At 44.6% G+C, this 22,374-nt stretch overlaps 1 protein-coding gene across 1 annotated transcript in view; it reads right to left on the reverse strand.

Annotated features, from left to right (window-relative positions):
- RERE (arginine-glutamic acid dipeptide repeats) overlaps positions 1 to 22,374 on the reverse strand; it is a gene marked incomplete at both ends in the record, with an annotated part of 256,264 nt that overhangs the window by 209,014 nt on the left and 24,876 nt on the right. Inside the window, 2 exons of the mRNA XM_080691726.1 lie at positions 516 to 641; positions 11,862 to 11,932. Coding sequence (XP_080547852.1) covers positions 516 to 641; positions 11,862 to 11,932 — 197 coding nt within the window. The remainder of the gene's footprint in view (positions 1 to 515; positions 642 to 11,861; positions 11,933 to 22,374) is intronic.

The raw sequence follows: 22,374 nt of genomic DNA on the forward strand, positions 1-22,374 counted from the left end.
AGTTAGCCGAGCAGGCAGGGAGAGGACAGCCCCACACCAAGTCAGGCCTTCCTTCTACTTTTACAGTACAGTCAACCCCCCTACTTCAACACTTCCTCTAAAACATCCTCAGAGGACAGCATCCAAGCAGGTCACATCTGTGGCCGGGAATCCAGTGAGTCTAGGGAAATGCACATTTCAGCTTGGACTCAAACTTACCCCCTTCGCCCCAATTTCAGTTGCCAACATCCACACTCGCTGCTGATTGCCAGCTCCTGCTCCTTGCAGCAGCCCAGCATGCTCTCTGCTGGTGCCAAATACCCACCCACCACACCCCCCTGGCTTCTGGGACTGTCCTAGAGGGGTAAGGCAGGTCCCGCATTTGCGTCCTCTGTGCATGTACTTGTGACTCCTTTAAAAACACATACAATACAGCACGTTTTTAAAAAGGGGCTCTGGGGAGGGAGGCGATATTCCTATTTTATACCCTATGGGACATAAAATTCTGATAGCTTTAAAAACGGGATTCTCCTTACCCCTGCAGGCCCTCTCCCGGCTTCAGAAAGATGCTGCGGTGGCTGTGACGCCACCGGCAGAGAGCATGCTGGGGGGTCACACAGAGCAGGAGCTGGAGATCTGCAACAGGCCTGGGAGCTGTGCACCTAAAAAAGAAAACAGCTTTAAGTTAACACGCCCAATGCCTCCATGCCCTGGTTATCAGGGGAACTCAGCACACAAACAGGTATCTGCAAAAATCCTTTAGCAGATAGCCTCTGAAATCTCAGAGCATTTGTTTTACAACTAGAGCTGTCTTATTTTGGTGTAAACAAACACAAGATCCTCCTGGCTCCGGATTTTCATCTGGTCAAGTCACAATGAGTATGGTGTGTGCCCCTCAAAATAACCAAGTTAAGATGTGACTCAGTGCTTAAGCACAGTAACAATGGCATGCCTTTGCTTATAATCAAACAAAATAGTCACTGGTGTCAGATAAACACAAAAGGAAAAACAAAGCACGAGAGGACAATCTGAGCTTTCAGAAGATTTTCTAATTCAAGATGCTAGGATCTCGAGACACGTATTTAATAAGGAGAGTCAAGGCATGACGGCCACAGGAAAGCCTGCCACTTTCTCAAAGTCCTAGTTTAATTTTGGAAAGCTGAGGACAGACAAATCGACAAAGGCTAAAAACAGAGAAATCAATGGGTACATTCAAATTACATTCAAATTACCTTTAGTTTTCAAAATCAAAATGCCCACAAGGTGAGGCTAATGAACAGGCACAGCACATAAAGATCAAGACAGTCACTGGAATGTACCACATTGCTTTTTTTTTTTTTTTTAAAGAAACCTTGAAAAGAACTGAACCATCAAAGGAAAAGAAAAAAGATTGAAAAGCAACTTCTGAAAGTCAGCATAGTCCGTGTATTAGAAAAAATTACCTCAGATAATAGTTTGAATATGTTCCCTTTCAAATAGTCTAGACAGCACATAAGTTTTTAAAAAGCTAACCAATCCAATTTGACCTAATGTTGAATTTTAGAAATCTACATAATCCGAATGTCTTTATCGTCACTTTCTTTGTCCACAGACGAGCAGCTAGAGGCTCCTGTCAGTCTCCATGGCCCCCGAGACAATACAGGTGCCATCTTGGTGGGCAGTCCTAACAGCTCCCATCTCCACCCCACCCCGCCACACTGCAAACTCCAAGTCAAAAGTCCAACTGTGCACACAGATACAGGGCATACTCAATATACTTCACCACAAGCATCAAAATAAAGATGGATACCTATCTAATCACTTGTACTAGAAATTCAATTAACCAGAATTCAAATCCTCACAAATGCAAATTAAGAGTTTAAAAATTTTAAAACACAGCAAAGCATTTGTAAACATTTTTGTTTGAAATAGGCAAATGGTTCACTTAATGATTAAAACGTGTTAAGCTTCCAAAGGAAGTGTTTCAAAGCAAATCATCTATTCTTGTGAATCACTAAACGCTGATAGGATCCCAGGCCCTAATTTTCTCTCGGCACTCCTGAGTTTTTCTGAGGCTGTTTTGGTTTGGTCTGAATATACATCCGTGTATGCTCGCGAATTACGAATCTCCAGTTCTAAGGAATGGAGGCTGAACAAGATTTCACCAGTATTCTGCCCAGCAGAGCTCTGCAGATACGGACTGTCTCAAACTCTCGTAAGTTCCTTGAAAAAGAAAAGAGAATCTTAGCTTTCTGCATTGAAAAAGTTTTACATACTGAAACTAAGTTTAATAAGTAACTTTGTGTTTTTAAGTGGCAGTGGGGATTGAACCCAGGGGCATTCTACCTCTGAGCTAACACCCGACCTTTTTATTTTGGGTTTTAAAACATGATCTCACTAGGCTGCTGAGTCTCCCTATGCTGCCAGGTCTGACCTAGGACCTGGGATCCGCCTGCCTCAGCCTCTTGAGTACTGGGATTATAGGCATGTGCCACCACGCCGGGCTCAGTAAAGAGCATCTTTAGACAAATATTTTACAAAAATACTTATGGCAATGCCTTCTTAGAGTCCTAAAATCCAATTAAGTTATGGGGAAATGAATTAACATAACCTCAGCAATTGAGCACCATTCAAACATTAGATCCCACTGTCCTACCCAGCCCAGCAGCCAAGCGTGAAGCCCCTGTGAGACGCAGCCAGCCTGCCAAATGCCCCAGAGCTGTTGCTCCTGAAGCCTCGCTTTGACTTCCACTTACACAGACACCTCTATCCATTTCTGAACTGACAGACACGTCATGCAAAGAGGATGTGGGGCTTCAAGCCAGCTCTCTGACAGACAGGGCGTGGGCAAGAATAGCCAAGACCTCATGTGCCTGCACGTCCATCCAGCACAGCGCTAAGGCCGTCGTGCACTTCCTGCCTTCAAGTTTACACATACAAAGCACAGGTAGAAACTTATAGGTATGTAGTCCTTGCATATGATAGTATGGAGAAGCCTACGGATGTGTGTGTGTGTGTGTGTGTGTGCGCGCGCGCAAGCATGTTTTACTGGGGACTGAACACAGAAGCATTTTACCTCCGAGCTACACTCCTAGTCCTATCTTTTTTGTTTTGAAACAGGGTCTTACTAGGCTGACGAGGCTTTCACTATTTGCTGAGGCTGTCCTCAAACCTGCGACCCTCCTGTCTCAGCCTCCCATGTACTAAGATAACAGGCATGCACCACCACGCCCAGCTTCTACTGTACTTTTGTACAAGGCTAATTTACGTAAATAAAACGGTATGGGGCTCAAGAATACGCTGGGGCCAATTTAATAATAGGCACCATTTCTTGAAACCACTATATGCTATATTCTATAAAATATAATTATTCTCCATCAATTTTAAAAATAAAGAAAACCTGATATTATGGTACAAGGAAAGTACCATCACACTGTGGCAGTCACTTCTCTATATTCTATCAGTATATGATTATTCTCCAACAACTTTAAAAACAAATATGGAAAAAAGACACTATGGTACATCCACCAGGGCACTCGCTGATCGCCGGGGCGAGCAGCTAAGCTCCAAGACGGGCACTTCGTCTCTAAGAGACTCGTCTCAGCTGGCCCCACATCACCTCTCTACTGCTTAAGCCCATTCTATATACCAAGTACGCTCGGAACAGGCTCTAGGGTTTGATTCTCTGTATAACACTACACACTAGTTACAAAGCTGTAACTGGGTGGTGCTGAACTTTTTATGGGGCACAAATCAAGAGGGTAAGAGAAGACAGACAGGAACACTGATTTCTGCAGGTCTATCTGAGGGACGGGAGAAACCAAAGCAGAATCAACCGTTTCCCACAGACTCTGGTCATCGCACGCTCAGGTGCTGCTCCGCCAGGCGGCCTTTGCTGGGTGTTCACAGGTAGACTAAGCCTTCTTTATCTTTTGCTAAAAACAGTCGTATGGAAAATTGAAATCAGAATACAATGGGAAAATGTTGTGACTGTATACAGTCATTTAAACTCCCTGAGAAAAGTAAAAATCTGCATTTTATTATTATTACCACCATTTTGAGGGACTAAGGACTGAACCAGCGCCTTACACATGCGAGGTAAAGGCTCTACCACTGAGCTCTATCACCAGTTCAAGAAACCGTATTTTCTTTAATATGACATTTTTAAAGGAGCCGTTTTAGCCAGGGCAGTGGTGTGAACCCAAAATGGCTGAGCCGGGAGACTGCAAGTTCCAGATCAGTCTCGGCAACTTAGACCCTCAGCGACACAGTGAGACCTTGTTTCAAAATAAAAAGTGCTGGGGATGTAAGAGGTTCAATCCCCAGTACCAAAATGAAGTACGGTCTACTCAACACATAAAATACTATACATTACAGGCTAGCCAAGGTAAGTGAGCAGATTTCTTGGACTTGTTTAATAAACCCAAGGTTAATTTGGAGTTACTGCATGCATTTTGTCAACTACTACTAAAGCTTTTTGAAAACGTTTTCAGTGAGTTTCTCCGCTCATGTTACTCGAGTCAGTACTCCGCGTTTACTGTGGACATCACAGGTAAGTGCCCAGCAGCCAGGGTTCCGCGGTGGCAGGACAGGACCCTGTCCTTAAAAAGGAAAACCTAGGGCACCCACTGACGTCAGCACCATGATCAGCGTGGAGCGGCAGGCCTCGTGCTAGACTACTGTAGGTTAGCCTTGCAATCTACGACCGCCCACCCTCCTCAGCGGGTCAACAGACTCCACCTCCGTGGTAAAGAAAGCAAAGGTAAGTGTGTTAAGTGTCTTGCCCAAGATCATGGAAGACGGCAACCACAGGAGCAGGGACGTGAACCCAGATGACCTGATGCCAAAGTGGAAACTCTCAACCTGCTACCTACCAGCCCTCAGTGCAGCCCTGGGGTTACACATACCCCCGGGACAAATGAGCCGTGTTCATACGAAAGCAGACTTCCTTCCCAGGATGCCCCACTGGAAACGGCTCTAGTGCAAAGTGCGCCTGCTATTTAAGTGAATGTCTATACGGCAGACACTGAGCTGCATGGCCGCAATAGTGAGACTAAGAGTGAACACCTATGGGCACAATGTGGGCCTTCACTGTGCATACCTCTGAATGCATACCAAGGAGTACTTGTTAATGAATTCCTACGTTATACCACCTATGTTTCTAACAAAAATGATGCATAATTTATCATCAATACATTTTCATTTTAAAGAAAAAATAAACAGCTTCTTGTTGCTTTCAATCCACTTCTGAGAAACTCGATTTGGTGGAGAGAGGACAATTTCCACAGAAGCTGGGACCTAAGATGAAGATAATTCTTTGCAGCCCCTCTTCTGCTGAAGTGCATGAATAAAAATCGGTGGGGCAATCAGACTTTGGAGCTGGTTATGAGTAAAGACCAGAAATCAGAGAAGATTATGCTCTGCCCACCCCTGGACTGCTCACACACGGCAGTGAGACCCGAACGGGGAAGTGGTGTTAACCACGAACACCGTGGCCTCCCTGGCCGTGTGCCCGTATGCACTTCACACCCACAGCCTGCAGTGAAGCACACTGCTGCGGCAGGAAGAGGCGGCGCCCACTCCTCCACTCCTGCCGCCGGGGCCCGGCAAGGAGGTCCTCCGGACACCGCAGCATCCTCTGCGAGCGTCCCAGCCGACACCTCTCCGGGTGGTTTCTTTTGTTTTCTTTTCCAGTAATGGGGACTGAACCCTGGGACGTTCACCCTGGAGCTGCATCCCCAGCCTTACTTTACTATTTTTTGATTTTTAAAACAGAGCCTCACTAGGTAGTTGAGGCTGGCTGCAAACCTGCAATCCTCCTATCTTAGCCTCCCAAGCACTGGGATTATAAGCATGCGTCACCATACCCAGAAGACCAGGTTTAATTTTAAGAACAATTTCCCCAGTTTTAGTAAAATGAATCAATGGTATCTACCTAAAATAGTATGTGTAATAATTACATATTTTTCCTGGAAACTCACTTGGTATAAGTAATAGCTGAAAACCCCATAATTAATTATATAACTCTAGGAATCCAAATCATACTTTCTCCTGTTGAATGAAATGGTGGCAATTCAAGCACTTGTGCCGGATTCACATGTAGACTATTACAGGAATGGCCTCTACACAGACCTGGGAGAAAGGCTTAGGTAGGCTACTGCGAAGGCTACTTTGTGTTATGCTGGATCAACTCCTGGTGGTCATCTTTGTTAGCATTCTCAGACCCAAGATTCTTTCTAGATAGAAAATTATCTCTATTATACTTAAAACTAGGGTTTCTAAAAAATAAAATTTTATCGTTTTTAGTAAAAGGAAGAAAGGAATATTTCTGTTAGAACAAAAAGTGAAAGCTTTTCTCTCCATCAGTCCTCTTTCGGAGGACTGACAAACCACTCGGGGAAGAAAAATAATACCTCATGCTTCTTCAGCTCTCCTATGGTCGAGTCCAGCAAGGGAGATGGAGGTGTTTTCAATACAGGGCAGCCTGGGCACTGCCGACGGCCCAGGGCACGTCTCATCGCATTCGTGGCTACCACACCTGAAGACCCTGGCTCACTCGGGACAAACCCCGCACCGAGCTGAGCCGGCGACCCAGGAGAGCTGGAGGACAGGGAATACTGCTTGAGGATGTGACACAAATTCAGTGTGATTAACAGAGACCCACTCAGCGTAGCCCAGGGACGAGGCCTTGACTGAGGGAACCAGATTTACTCTGAATCCAAAGGAAGGAAGAGGCAGGAGTACAGCAGGCCTCGGGCGAGGTCAAAGAGAGCGCCCGTGCCCTCGGGGACCTCTACTTCCAGAGACCTTCTCCTAGCTCCTCGGCTCACCCATACCCGTCCCAAGCTTACTTCCTACTAAGAAGAAAAACTCCGTATTGTCCTTCCAGCTTGCAGCTCTGGTAACTGCATCAGGTTCTCAAATCTAATTTTTTTTTTGCGATACTGGGGATGTAACCCAGGGACAGTCTACCTCTGAGCTATACCCCCAGACCTATTGTGTGTGTGTGTGTGTGTGTGTGTGTGTGTGTGTGTGTGTGTGTGTGTGTGTGTGTGGTACTGGGGTTCCTGGAAGCCCTTCTACCTCCGGGCTATACTCCCAGACCTATTTTTACATTTTTTTTATTTGGAAACAGGGTCTCCTAAGCCAGTGCGTGTGGCTGGCTTCGAACCAGCGCAATCCTCCTGTCTCTGCCTCCCAACCGCGAGGATTACAAGCGTGCGCCACCACGCCCAGCTTCAAATCTAATTTTTTAAGGGAAAGGGCATACGGAGGATTGAGCCCAGGAGTATTTCACCCCAACCTATACCCTCCAGCCCTTTCTACTTTTTTGTTTTGAAGCATGGTCTCACTAGGTTACTGAAACTCTCTAAACTGCTGAGGCTGAGCCGGGCGTGGTGGGCATGCTTGTAATCTCTGCGCTTAGGAGGCTGAGGGAGGCGGATCTCACAGGTTCAAAGCCAGCCTCAGATACTTAGAGAGGCTCTCAGCAACTTAGTGAGACGCTGTTTCCAAATAAAATACAAATAAGGTCTGGAAGTATAGCCCAGAGGTAGAAAGCCTCTGGGTTCTACCCCCAGTGCAATAAATAAATAAATAAATAAATAAATAAATAAATAAATAAAAGCTGAGGCTGCCCTCAAACCTCTGATGCTCCTGTCTCAGCCTCCCAAGTGGTGAGATTACGAGGGTGGGGGTGGGGTACACCATCCCTGGCCTGAACCAATGAGCATCCTACTTCCAAGCTATACCCTCAGCCCTATTTATTTGTTATTTTGAAACAAGGTCTCACTAAGTTGTGGAGGGCCTAACCAGGTAGCTGAGGCTGGCTGCAAACCTGCGATCCTCCTGTCTCAGACTCCCAAGTACTGGGAGTACAAGCGTGCGCCACCACGCCCAGTCTGAATCCAAATCCTTAAAAAGAAACTTGGTTCAATTAATCTTTTCAGGCAAGGCCATAAAGGTCACAGATTGCCATCCATGTTACTATTGAAGTAAAGATTTTATCAAATGTTATTATTTACAGCATAGAAACCTATAGCATGGGTCTTATTTGATGATCATTCTTTCTTCCTGCTTCCAGTTCAGCATGAACTGTCTAACTCTCCTTTCCTGCTCACTTGAGCCCCTGAGTGTGACTACTGCTTCTACAGGTAATGTTGAGCAATGCATTCAAACGAGACCAGATCTCACATTTTAGAAATAAGCCCAACCAAATGAGCACTTCCTGACAGAATTAAAGCTTCCCAATAGAACACATAATTTATTTATCTTGAAACTGCTATCTTTGAAACCCTCCGCCTAGTTCAGAACTTAATTACTCCACACTAGCACAGTCTCCAACCATCCTGAGACACCACGAGCTATAAATATACTTGGCAGTGTGGGATGCAGTGGCCTTTTGTGCTAATAAATGTTAATAAAGCAGAAGCCGTGGGTCCCACCCTGTTGACAAGAGGACTATATAACCTATCATTCACACTGGAGCATTCACTTAGAGTGAAGGGGGAAACTAAACAGTCTGGTAAGAACAAAGACACAAGCCAGGACAGAAAAATGCTGTGTCCCACACTCCAGACTCAGACTCTTAGGAAATGGAGCAGCAGGACCTAGGGACAGCCCAGGTTCCTACATAAAAACCAGAGACTTCTTGTCTCACATGAAACCAGTCTGTGCAGTGCCATCCATGGCTCTCGGAGTTCAATAAGTTGACGCTTGTACAAGACGTCTGCTCACGTCCACTTCTCAGATCATTAGCTTCTGTGTTGGCTGACATTGTCACCTTACCTTGACGTATTCTTACCACTGTAATACAAACCGTGAAGAGCATTTACCCAGTTCTTCCTAGAGCCTCCAAATGCACCTTGTACTCAAAAACCCACCATGGTAAAATGAATCATAAACATTTCTGGTGTAAACAAAGAAACACATCTTTCAGTTACGACCTGAAATCCACTTTCTATTTTATAATAACTAAAAAGATGAAAACCGCAATTACTCGACATTTGTTTCCATTTTTGATCGCCCCACTTGCCGAAGTATTTGCTACAGGCAAAACCCACTCCAATCTCTTCTTTTAAAACCCTGCAGAGCCTTCTTGGTCCTGGCTGCGGGAAGTCTGGGTCAGATCGCCACTGTCCCTCCGACGCCGCCAGGACCTTGCAGGTGGGGGTTGTCCCCGACTTTCAAATAAAGTTGTCTAATTGGAAAAAAATAAAAATAAAAATCCTGCAGAGAAACAAAGCATATTTCCTTCTGTTCATCTTTTCCCTTATAGCTTGATTTAACTGAAGGAAAAATCTCTTGATTATTGTCTTCCATTTTGGTTATCTTTTCATAAAAAAGTAGAAGAGGTGCCTCCACTCCCCCCCAAAAAGAAAGTGGCAATAGCTACGTCTCTTCCAGGAACAAATATTTCATCATCTCCATTATCCTTACACAAGATTTACAAGTATTTTCTGAATACAGAACCTCAAACAAAAACATAATAGTGGTGTGTGATCTAGCAAAAGGTATCTAAACATATTGCACCACACGCCCCGCTTGTTTTTTGCAGATAGCGTTAATGTGTTGTACTAGACCAACACTGACAACAGAAGCTTCAGCTTTTATTGCTGTTAATACCCTGAGCAATTACTGTAACTCAGCAGGAACCTCTGCCCAGAACAGCAACCATCACTCTGTAATCAGCGTTTCATAAGAGGCGCTGTTCAAACACAAAGGCACCTGCTAATGTGCAAAAATATGGTACAAAAGAGCTCAGAATCTAATAGGTAAAAGGCAAAGTCTTTGCAGCTTGATTTCACAGATATAGATCTTCCATGGCGCACTGGCATATGGTTTAGTAAAAACCACACACAGAGATAATAAGCAGGGAAAGAGCAGCAGCAGCAGCCACGACTCCAAAACAAAATCTTCAGGAAACAAAGCCACTTCCCAAATGTTTCGGGTATCAGGACAGTATCTGTTTAAAAAAAAAAAATCTTTAAAGAAAAGATATAATAAGAACAAAGACCTCCAAAAATGGGGGGGAAAACATACTGGCATGAAAACTGCATAAAAGCACTGGTTTAAAGACTGGGCCACAAAGCCCGCTTTGTGCAGAACAGCCAGGGAAGAAACAAGCAAACAAGCAGCCTACCAGAAATAAACAGATCTCAGCCACCAATGGCACAGCCGGCTCTCTTTTTGGAGGGATAGATAGGGAACCATTCTACCTCTGAGCTACGCTCCAGCCCTATTTTATTTTTATTTGGAAACAGAATCTCCGTAGGTTGAGGAAGAGTCTCACTATTTTCCGAGGCTGTCCTCAAACCCGTGATCCTCCGTCTCAGCCTCCCAAGTACTGGGATTATAGGCATGCGCCGCCACGCCTGGCTTAGTTGACTGTTTTTTTTTTTGTTTGTTTGTTTTTGGACTCCTTGAAAACAATAAGAATATGCTACTTACATGATAACTTTTTACCAAGGAAAAATGAGTAGCAGGTAATTTTTTAACTAGCTCAGTCGGAATATGCTAACCGGATGTTTGGGGTCACTGAGAATAATAAAAAGAAACAAAGGAATGGAGAGTTCAAGATCTTTCAGATGACATTAATTTCCTTAGGCTGAAATATCATATACAACACATAACAGAACAAGAATATTGTTGATTCACCATCTTTTACTCCACTAAGATGTATGACTACAAAGTACCAATAAAAAAAAAAATTGGGGGGGGGGGGTCTGGGGATGGAACCCAGGGGCATTCGACCTCCAAACTACACCCCCTGCCCTATTTTTTAGTCTTTATTTTGAAACAGGGTCTCACTGAGTTGCAGTGGGCTCACTAAGTAGCTGAGGCTGTCCACGAACCAGGATCCTCCAGTCTCAGCCTCCTGAATGCTGGGATTACAAGCATGCGCCACCACGCCCAGCGACATTTAAAAATTTTTAAAAAGAATATTGTTTAGTTGTGAAAGATTTTGGAAACAGGGCATTCATAGATATTGATACACATTTTATACAAAGCTAACGAATTCAGATGTCTATATAACTACGAGTACAGACATTGGTTCACAACCTTCAAGTAAAAAGATCCCATTCTAAGGTCAAAATGATTGGAAGATTCCCAAATGATACTACGTCAATATTATTTCACATATTGGTAGTTTGAGGAAAATACATAACAGTAACTGTTAATGCATCTTGGTCTTAAGTGAGTTTGGAAAAATCACAACAGCGTGTTACTACATCTGAAAAAATAGATGCATAGACACATGTGAGGTGTATTTAGTACACCGGATGGAGCGTGTTTGTTTGCAGACCTGAGATAATCTTTTACAGACATCCGGGATCCACAGCTCAAGGGGTCTGACCCACTGATGTAAAACCAGGACATGTCCCAACAGGCGATGTCACCAGAGCCATACTCAGAAAGAACAACTCTGCCATGCCAGCCAGACTTCCTTCTCCCCACTCCTACCACTGAAGGCCCCCACCCAAAACGGTTCAAGATTACTACTTACCTGCAAAACATCAAAGAAAATGACAGTTTTCCAAGGGAAACTAGTCTCTGCTCATTTATTCTTCATACTTATTCATTCTTGAATTTACCTCAGGCTCCTAACAATGGCTAAGAAGCAGCAAACTATTTCAGAAACTCAAAGGAATCTCTGAAATTGTCACAACAGCTACTAAAAAGATAAATCCTTCAGACACATTGTTTATGATATAAAAACACAATGTGAGCGCTACATAACTGAAAAGATGGAAGCAGCAAGGGCCTTACTTTGGCGCACAGCCAGAGGCGGCCAGCACTGAGGCGAGCAGCTCCGTCCGCAGGGCTGGCGAGGCCGGGCGAGGCCGGGCTGGGCAGGGAGCGAGCGGGCGGGCGGAAGGGGCGGCACAGGAAAACAAGCTTACCAGTTTGAAGTCTTGAATGCTACAGATGAAGTATGGCGTGTTTGGCCTCCGACTCTCGATATACACACAGTCTTTAAAAGAAAGAGAAAACGTAAAATAATAAAATTTAAAACAATTACCTTTAAGGGAACAAAGACAGGGCCCATCATAAAGCCACTGTACAAATAAATGACAAGCCACATACCTTTTATAGTAAAATAAATTTCCAAAGGTGTTATGACATTATAAATAACTTTAACCTAAACCAAAATAGCCTGTTGGTCCTCATTTTTTAAACCAAATTTTGGGTAAAGAACCTGATAACTTAAAGTCTAAATTATCCCTTGGGAAGGGGAGAATTTCATTGGACTATCCATATTCAGATGAAGAAATTTAGATAAAAGAAATTACTTGCTCAGGATTACACATGAAGGCAAACTGTAGGCAAGTTATTCAGATTAATGTTCTCAAGCCTTCACAAAAAGAAATGGCTTCTCCAGGTGCTACTTTATTGTCAAAAATATTTGTGAGGAAATAAGTATGTTCGAATACGCTTATTCCAATGACCTTTTCACCTAAACTAAGAAAAAACTCATTATCAAATCTCTTGTGAATAACCTACCACTCAACACTAACCTAAACAAAATTTATTTACTAATTGTAAAGAAAACCAAGGAAGTCAATCAAAGATGGAATGAAGCAAATGAAATTATATTTTCTTGCCAGGTGTGGTGGTGCGCACCTGTAGTCCTAGTACCTAGAAGGCCGAGATGGACTGCAGGTTTGAGGTCAGCCTCAGCAACTTAATGAGACCCTATTTCAAAATATAAAATAGGGCTTGGGGGTATGGCTCAGAGATAGAATGCCCCAGGGTTCGGTCCCAGTGCTAACTACCTATCTGCCTGTCTATCATGGCACTGAGGATTGAACCCAGAAGCATTCTTATGTTTGAGCTACACTCCCAGCCTGATCTGATTTCTTATTTGGAAACAGGGTCTCACTAGGTGATGAGTCTCACTACTTGCTGGGGTTGTCCCTGAACCTGCGATCCTCCTGTCTCAGCCTGCCAAGTACTAGCATTACAGGCATGTTCCACCACACCCGGCTCTCTAGTATTACCATTTTTATTTAAAAAAAAAAAAAGGCAATGATTTTAAGAAAAGCAGTGTCTATAAATAAAGGTGAAATTCCTCGATATTACAACTTAAGATCATCATAGAGCTTGGGACAGGAAAGTCTACCTACTTTTATTTACTAAGAAGTAAAGTTGCCTATAGCCAATCAAATCTTTAAGAAGAGTGATCCTAATGCTTATACTGAAAAAATTCCAGCCACTGTATCCTCTCTCCTGGCCCTTCAAAATGGGCTTCTCTTAGAGTAACTCAAGTCTTGGCGACACAGGCAAATTCTTTGACATCTTGTTCATCACGCACATTAACAGCCAAAAGAGAGAAAGAACGGCGACGAGTCCTCCACTGAGTGGACAGCCCGGTCCTGCGTGGGCTCTAGCAGAGCCACTAAAACGTTCATGATGAAGGAAGCCCTCCCAAAGGGGGACACTTTTCTCCCTCCTCTTCCTATTTATTTAGGAATTCAGGACTGAACCCAGGGGCAGTATTCCATCTCTAAGCTATAACCCTAATCCCTTTCATTTTTTATTCTGCAACAGGTTCTCATTAAGTTGCTGGGGCTGGCCTTAAACCTATCCTCCAGCCTTGGCCTCCCAAGTACTGGGATTACAGGTGTGTGCCACCACGCTCAAGGGCACATCTTTCCAAGAAACTTTCTATAGGTCATCAAGGTCCCTTTTTTTTTTTTTAGTGGGGTGGTACTGGGGGTGGAACCCAGGGGCTTTTCTACCTCCAGGCTATACTCCCAGGCCTATTTTATATTTTATTTAGAAATAGGGTCTAAGTTGCTGAGAGCCTCACTAAGTAGCTGAGGCTGGCATTGAAGCTGTGCGATCCTCCTGTCTCAGCCTCCCAGGCACTGGGATTACAAGTGTGCGCCACCACGCCCAGCTGGACATCAGGATCTTTGTACCCAAAAGCCATTCCAGAAAAAGAAGAAATGTGAACGTTAACTATTTAAGCATCGAGAACTTCCCAAATGATTTATCTACTTTGACATAGTCTCAACAGAGATCCATCATTCAATCCCTGAAACCAGCAGCCCAGGAACCAGTTACTGGCTGCATTCCCTAATGCACTGCGGGGCCCCAGGCACCGAACCACTCTGGTCTAACATGCAAATAACATCCATGTAACAAACCAGCCATCACGTACAAGGACCCCAAGACCTCTTCCCTCTAGGAACTTCTCTTCATACCTAGCTTTGTATTCAAATAAACATAAAAGAAACACAACTGCCTAGATAAAAACTATTAGCTCCAACTTAACACAACTTTGGAATGACCCAAAGTACATAATTTCTGTGGTTTAGCCTCTGTAGTGACAACTTCCAGTATTTCAGATCTGAAGGTATCGAGTACATTTCTTACTAAACCTGAACACAAACCATGATTTATACGCCCTCTTCTCTCCCGCACCTCCATGAGTGTCATCTCAAGACAGAGTCGGTCCCCCTCTCCGTGAGACTGTCATCTCCGAACACAGTGTGATTAGTCTAGTGACTTTTCACTGGCTGCAGCGCCAATAGGTCACTTCCTTCTGATGACTTCAAGCTCTTAAGATTCAAGTGACAAAAATAACCTGCTGCATTAAAGGCTTCCATCTCATACCCACATTAAAGGCTCCATCTCATACCAACACTCACCCCCCAAGCTGCACTCTCTAAAATGAGCCTCTCTCCCCCGTGTGTGCCAAGCCCTCGCCCTCGCCCTCCTCTATCCCACCAGCTCCTGATCACACCGCTCTTATAACCAACTGTGAATCAGCACTGTGAATTCTCATGGCTCCTCTGGGAAGAAAACAGGCACAGCCTCCCTCTTTGTAGATAACATTAGCAATCCACACCTCGCCTGCTCAGTTATTTGGCAGTCAAATGGTCTGCGCTGTCCACGTTGCCATGGACCTCGTGAGATCGGAGAGCCACACTCACTCCACATCCCCATACCCATAAGAGGTAGTGTCTGGTGTCGGTGTGGATAAAATAAAACAGGAATAATTAAACAGCAGGTGCTTAGTGAGGACTACCTAGGTACAACTTCGCCATATTTTTTACACAGAAAACAGCATTTTATTTTTCGTAATCAATGGAATCATTTTACTACAAACCTTATTCTAAGACATTAGGCAGCTAGTAATTTGTGCATAAAAAGACTTTCCAGATTTTTCTCTTTTTCCGTGGTCCAGGGGATGGACCCCAGGGTATTCCACCTCTGAGCTGCACAGCCAGCCCTATTTTATTCTTTATTCTGCAACAGGTTCTCATTAAGTAGCGGAGGCTGGCTGTGAACCTGCAATCTTCCTATCTCCGCCTCCCAAGTACTGGGGTTACAAGCGTGCACCACCACGCCTGGCTTTAGACTTCTTACTGCAAAGTTACACTCAGGAAAAGGGCACACGGGCAGGTGCGGGGCGGCCCTGACAGCTGCATGCTAGACGTTTCTCAGAAGGCCAAGTGGAGTGCGCCATGAGGACAGGCGGTACCTCAGAGATGACACGCACCTGCGAATGCCTTTGTCCTGTTTCAAATATTACCATGGCAACCAAACTGGTCCAAGGAGATGACTGCATGGCCCTGCCAAGTGAGCTTTCCCAGGATTTGAAGCAAAAATCAAAGAGCAAGAAAAGCTCACTAGCAAATTAAGTGACAAAACGTACAGGGCGTTTGACATAAATAGTAGTAAGCCACGGGTAACATCAGGGATGACATGCACACAGCATTTCCCAGCCATGTCAAACTCATCACTGGAAGAGAGGAGAACGCCTTGTTTTGACCTGCTTTGTCTAACTCATTTTTAAAATAAAAGCATAAAAATTCCTTCAGAGTCAAATTTTTCTTTACCATCTTCCTACAAACCTCAAGGTGATTGACACTAAAAGAGTATACTTCCGCAAAACAAGTTGGGATGCAAGATTCATGTCTATTTTACATTTCTCTTCATGTTATCCTGAACAAGGTTACCAAATTAAGGCCAAATATTCATAAGGCATATCTCTCCCTCTTGTCATTAATCAAGCAGCTACTTAAGAAAATAACTAGAATGATGTTTATAGTTAGAACAAAAATAAAGTGTTTTATTTGGAAAGAGAAAGACAACATAAGCTGAGAGCAATGTTCAACCTCAGCTGGAATGCACACCGACTAATCTTCTAATGCCGAAGCGTAGGCCAGATTTTCACGCACCTTGCGCTGCACGGGTTGTCTAAAGCCGGCTAGAAAACTGGTTGCAGTAGGCTGGCTCAGGGATCCTCGCCTCATAATCCCCACAGCCAGGAGAGTGCTACAGACACCTTTGCTGTTGTTTTTAAGTAAAGAAAGCCTTTTCTCTACAAGAAGGCTAGAGTTCTGGAAGGACTGAGGAAGGCTGACGCCATCTATTAAGTGCATAATGCACATTTCAAAATTTCCATATGAAAACACATATTTACCAGACTGAGCAAATGGTTGCTGGAGGGCAAATGCACTTTTTTTAATCTGAAAGTCAGCATGCCTGAAACAGGCGAGAAAAATAAATGAGACTGTAACCATCAATATCAATTATTCCAACACATCACAACCAACTTCTTTAACTAGGATATCTAGAAATTAAACCACACCTCCACTGCGACCCTTTTCCTTAACACCCAGCCTTTGCATGGGAATATATCACATGATGAAGAGACCCCAAATCCTTGTAAACAGGAACAATAAAATTCATGATTTGAGCTGGTGGCTCGCACTTGTAATCCCAGCATTCGGGAGGCTGAGACAGGAGGACCGCAGTTTGTGGCCAGCCTCGGCTACTTAGTGAGGCCCTTTGCAACTCAGTGAGACCCAGTTTCAAAATAAAAAGTAAAAAATAAAGCTGGGGTGTCACTCGGAGGTAGAATGCCCCTGGGTTCCATCACCAATATCTAAATAAATAAATAAATACATAAATCCATGATTAGGGCAACGTTACTGAACAGGAATGTTCCTGGCTGTTTCTCAGAACTGTGACATGACTCTGAGTCCAAGAATTTCTTGTGCCATCTGCAAACAACAAATAACAGAGCACTCGCTAAGCTGGGGAAGGAAGTCAGCCAAGTTGTGAAGGCAAATTCTCAACGCAAAGAAAGCCCTCTGCTCTTCTGACCCTCAGCGAATGAGCAGGTTTGTGCTAACACAGCAAGAGAGCATTTCCTCTCCAGGGTAAAACTCCCAGCCTGGCACATCAGCAGTGTGTCATCAGGGAACACAAAGGACCTGTCAGCCTCTTGGCTGGCAGCTCCTCACACCAAACACGGTGGCACTTGCCGGCCCCTCAATTCCCAGAGCGCTGCGAGCCCTAGCATTAAAGCCGCAGCCAGAGTCCGCAGGCAACCGCAGCCACTGCGCCATCCCATAAAGAAATTTCCTCTCCAGCAAGGTGTTTCCACCTATTAATCTTTAAAATACCATCTCGTTCACTTCGCAAAGCACGGCAGTGCCACTCAAACAGAATTTCCAAGAGAAAGCCCTCCGCTTGTAAGAGGCACACGTGAACAAAGCCTTTCTCACAGATTCCCTAGGACACCGCGGGCCGGCGGCAGTGAGCCGGGAGCCGAGCCTCACCATCGCTCTGCTCTTCCTGCCATTTTCCTCTCATGAAATTCCCACCCTCACTGCTGGAACTAGTCAACAAGGGAGCAGAAGAATGTTCTAATTTTGCAGATAAAAAATCCACAAGTATCTCTCTAGCTAATACAGATGGCCCCCAATTCCCCAAATAGAAAAAAGGTCCATGTGTGCGGGCCAGAAATTCCGCTCAAGTGCCGGTGCCCAAAACCCAGCCCGAGGCACTGGCCGCTGCACAGGCTCTGACAAAGCATGGCCGCTGCTTCCCATCTGCAAATAGTGGAGCCAGCACCGGCCTCTCCTCGACAGTCTACATGATAACACTCAAAAGCCCTATGAGGAACAAGTGAGTGCAAGTGCTGGGCGAACTGGGGGGGCTGGGAGAAGACACTGAGTATCTGGAAACAGAAAGGGAGACTTGGGAAAACAGCCACCAGGAAGTGACCCTGTGACGCTCATAAAAATCAGCTATGTTATCTGGAAGATTAAATCTCAGTAAAAGGAAAAAAATCTCAGGTAATAAATATCATTGACCCTCCCCTTCCCTTTTTGAACCTCATGATAATTAAATTCCATATATTGAAATAACTATTATTTCTTACAGAGCGTACACAGACTTTTGTCTAAATACAGAATATCATATATTCTAGCCAATGTATGTTTTTACCTCACTGCTAGCAAGGAAAATTAAATTACAAGGAAAAAGAGAATGAACAGAGGTGGGAAAGCAGCTTATAACAAAATAAAGGGCTTTTACTAAAATGTCACATTTCTCTTTTCTTTTCTAGCAGTTAGGAAACCTCCCAATGCATCAAAAGCTTAAAAACCGACCTGGATAATTATCTTCCTACCTCTAAGTAATGATGCTGATGCTCTGGAATGGCTGCTACAGATGGACCCTTGCCCGCCACACAGGCGTGACATGGGCTGAGGAGCACAGGAGGGCAGGAAGGGCGCGCTCCTCCTGCCAGCAGCAGGGATCTGAAGAGTTATACCGACGCGCTAAATGCAGCCATGGCTCCACACCTGAATCATCCAGCAAAGACCACTGAGGACAGGAGGCGGGAGGGACTGGACCAAGGGTCACTCTGCCACTGCAGACACTCTCGGACCCTTTTTTAATTTTGAGACATCTCCCCAAGTTGTCCAGGCTGGCCCCAAACTTACGATCATCCTGGCCTCAGTCTGCTGAGTCACTGGGTTTGGAGGTGTGCACAACCGAGCCTAGCACAAAGAACATTTGGGGAAGAAGGTTCCTGGAAACTGAACCCAAGGGCACTCTACCTCCAAGTTAGACCCTCAGCCCTATTTTTTATTCTTTCTTTTGAAACAGAGTCTTAACGTGAATTGCGATGTGGTGATGCAAGCTTGTCATTCCAGCACGGCTCCCAGACACCCTCACTGCACAGCTGCAATCCCCTTGTCACCGTCTCCAAGTACTGAGATTACATACTCAGCTTTAAAATACTACTTTAAAAGCTCCCTTGATACTAGGTGAAGGGTGTGTTCCTATAATCCCAGCTACTTGGGAGGCTGAGATAGAAGGATCGCAATTTCAAGGCTAGCCTGTACAACATAGCAAAACCCCTTCTATCTCAAAAAAAAAAAAAAAAAAAAAAAAAACAAGCCGGGCACGGGGGCGCACGCTTGTCATCCCAGCATTCGGGAGGCTGAGACAGGAGGATCGTGGTTGGCAGACAGCCTCAGCTACTTAGAGAGGCCCTCTGCAACTCAGTGAGACCCTGTTTCAAAATAAAGAATAAAAAAAAAAAAAAATAGAGCAGGAGGTGTAGCTCAGAGGTCGAATGCCCCTTGGTTCCATCCCCAAACCCGCAAAAAAAAAAAAAAAAAAAAAATTAAACCCTATATTAGCCCTACTATAAAAATTATCATAGCCAGTTTTAACATCCAAACTCCAGTTCAGTGACGTGGCTTTCCTCATAACCAGTGTTTATATGGTGTCTCTGTGCAATCAAGAAGATGTGGGCAATCTGAGGGCAAGGTACTTTAAAATTGGTGAATTGGTGATGGGGCTGAAGGGTCTAGGTCAGTGGTACTGACCTAGACTTGCTTAGCATGGGTGAGGCCCAGAGTCCAATCCCCAGCCCAGAAAGAAAAGAAGAAAGAAAGAAAAGTGGGAAAGAGGGAAGAAGAAAGGGAGGGGGCAAGCCACCTCCTATAGAAGCACAGTAAAGACATTTTCTGGAGGAGCTGTAGAGAAGCCCCCCTCTCCCTCCTTCTCCCCATCCCCACCGTGCCCACTGTACCTAACATCCTAATGCTCAAAAATGCAGGTAAGCTGGGGCGTGGTGGCACACAATCGAAATCCCACTACTTAGGAGGCTGAGACAGGAGGATCACAAGTTCAAAACCAGCCTCGGCAACTTAGCGAGACTCTGAAAATAAAACATAAGGCTGAACATGATGGTGCAAACTTAAAATCCCAGTTCTTGGGAGGCTGGGAAAGGAGGGTCGCAGGTTCGTGGCCAACCTCAGCTACTTAGTGAGGCTCCTCACAACTTAGACTGTTTCCAAATAAAATAATTAAAATAGGGTTGGGGTACAACTCAAAGGTAGAACTCCCTGAGTCCTATCCCAACACCACAAAAATAAACAAATAAACAAACAAACAAAAATTGGGCCAGAGGTGTAGCAGAGACAGAATGAATGCCCCTGAGTTCAATTCCCAGCACCACCACCAAGTGGGAAGGGGGAGAGAAGGCAAGTAAGAACTCTACAAGTCAATGACTCCTGGATACAAGTATATTTTTATAAAATTCTGCTCTAAAATCCCTATTGTACACAAGGCAACTGCTGGTGCAAATCTTGACAGGTCCTTAACTCACAGATTAGAAGTGGAACGTGGTCGTCGGGCATGGTGGGCACGCTTGTCATCCCCAAGCTTGGGAGGCGGAGACAGGAGGGTCGCGCAGGTTCGTAGCCAGCCGAGCTGGTTTAAGAGACCCTGTTTCAAAAAATATAAAATAGGTCTGGGAGTATAGCCCGGAGGTAGAAGGGCTTCCAGGAACCCCAGTACCATAATAATTAATAATAATAATAATAATAATAATAATAATAATAATAATAATAAAAAATAATGATAAAAATAAAAAGAAGTGGAACGTGGCTGGAATAGTGTACAATTAGAAAACCAGTGCAGAACACAATGCCTATGTTCACAGGGAAACAGACCATGGGTGACAGGTAGGCTGGCAACAACCAAATGGCTCATCTGGCCATCCAGGGTCATGTCCTGCCGGGCAGACTTCAAGCAACGCTGCTTGTTCCTTTTTAGAGAACAACACACACTGGAAGCCTGGACTCCACAATAAACGCTCCAAACCAATTTGCACGTCACTTGAAATACACAGAAGAACGTACACAGCCTGGACTATAATTCTTACTGCACATGATTCTCGTATAAACTGGTATCATAGTGAATCCATTTTCCTTACGGGTTTCCTGCTACTGTTTAATGGACTGTCAGTATAATTTAGATTTCATCTATTTAAACTCATTCAAGCCTGGCCCCTGATTGTACAGTAAATGGAACATATTTCGATTCAACAAAATTAACGGCGGTTCATTGTAGTCCGCGGTTCTCAATTTTGTAAAAGCAACCGCTCCCCTGTTTGAGTCAAACTACAAAATCTCCCACAGCAACTATTTTTGTGCTTTATAAGCATCTACCTCACTGATGCCTTTCTTCTAAGACTGATGTGTACATTCAGCTAACATTCCATCCCATTCAAATATTTACCCCCAATTTCCACAAGCATCATAAGGAATTAAAAATAACCAAGGTATGAAGAAATATAAGCTTGAACATCTGGACAAATAGATGCTCCCTTATTATGGATTTTTTAATACTATCAAATTTAAGATTAAATTTTCTTTTTTGTGCTTATTAGATAATTTCCTTGTATATTTCAAGTGAGTCACAATGGCAAAAGGCAATGAAGTTTTTTTTTGTTGTTTTTTGTTTTTTTTGTTTGTTTGTTTGTTTTGGTGGTACTGGGGTTCCTGGAAGCCCTTCTACCTCCGGGCTACACTCCCAGACCTATTTCATATTTTTACTTGGAAACAGGGTCTCCTAAGCCAGCGCGCGCGGCTGGCTTCGAACCTGCGCGATCCTCCTGTCTCTGCCTCCCGAGCGCGGGGATGACCAGCGTGCGCCACCACGCCCGGCGGCAATGAAGTTTTTATGAGTAAACTGTGCCCTATGGATTTAGATATGCAGAGCACGTTACATGTTACCATACACTGAGCTGCACAGATATGGTTTAGAAAACAATTCTGAGTTTTACTTGCCAGACAACAACGAGTCCAGGAGTGCTCTTCCCGATGTCAGGCTTCACTTGAGCACGCACACCGCAGCCAAGAGGCGCCTGAAGAAGCACAGGAGCCTGGCACGGTGGCTCGCACCTGCAGCCCAGTGCATGGGAGGCCACGGCAGGAGCGTCACGGCTGGAGTCCAGCTCAGTCAGCAAGACACACAGCAACTTAGCAAGACCCTGTCTCAAAATAAAACAAAACAGGGCTGCAGCTGTGTCCAGAGGGAGAGTCCCTAGGCTCAATCCCCACCACCCCCAAAGAAGGCCCACAGAGAAACACCTCAAAAGAAGGGACATCAGGCCTGGAGGCAAGCACCCATTATCCATGTCTTTGGGAGGCTGAGACCAGAGGACTGCAGGTTCAAGGCCAGACTCAGCAACTTAACAAGACTCTGCTTCAAAATCAAAACAAAACAAAATCTAGGGATGTAGCTTGGAGAGGGAGAATAAGTATTTCAAAACAACACCCAAGGACCCAGGATCTGCTGCTCTGAAAC

The sequence above is a fragment of the Muscardinus avellanarius genome, assembly GCF_963383645.1.
Source record: "Muscardinus avellanarius genome assembly, chromosome: 3".
In the NCBI taxonomy this organism is placed as follows: Eukaryota; Metazoa; Chordata; class Mammalia; order Rodentia; family Gliridae; genus Muscardinus; species Muscardinus avellanarius.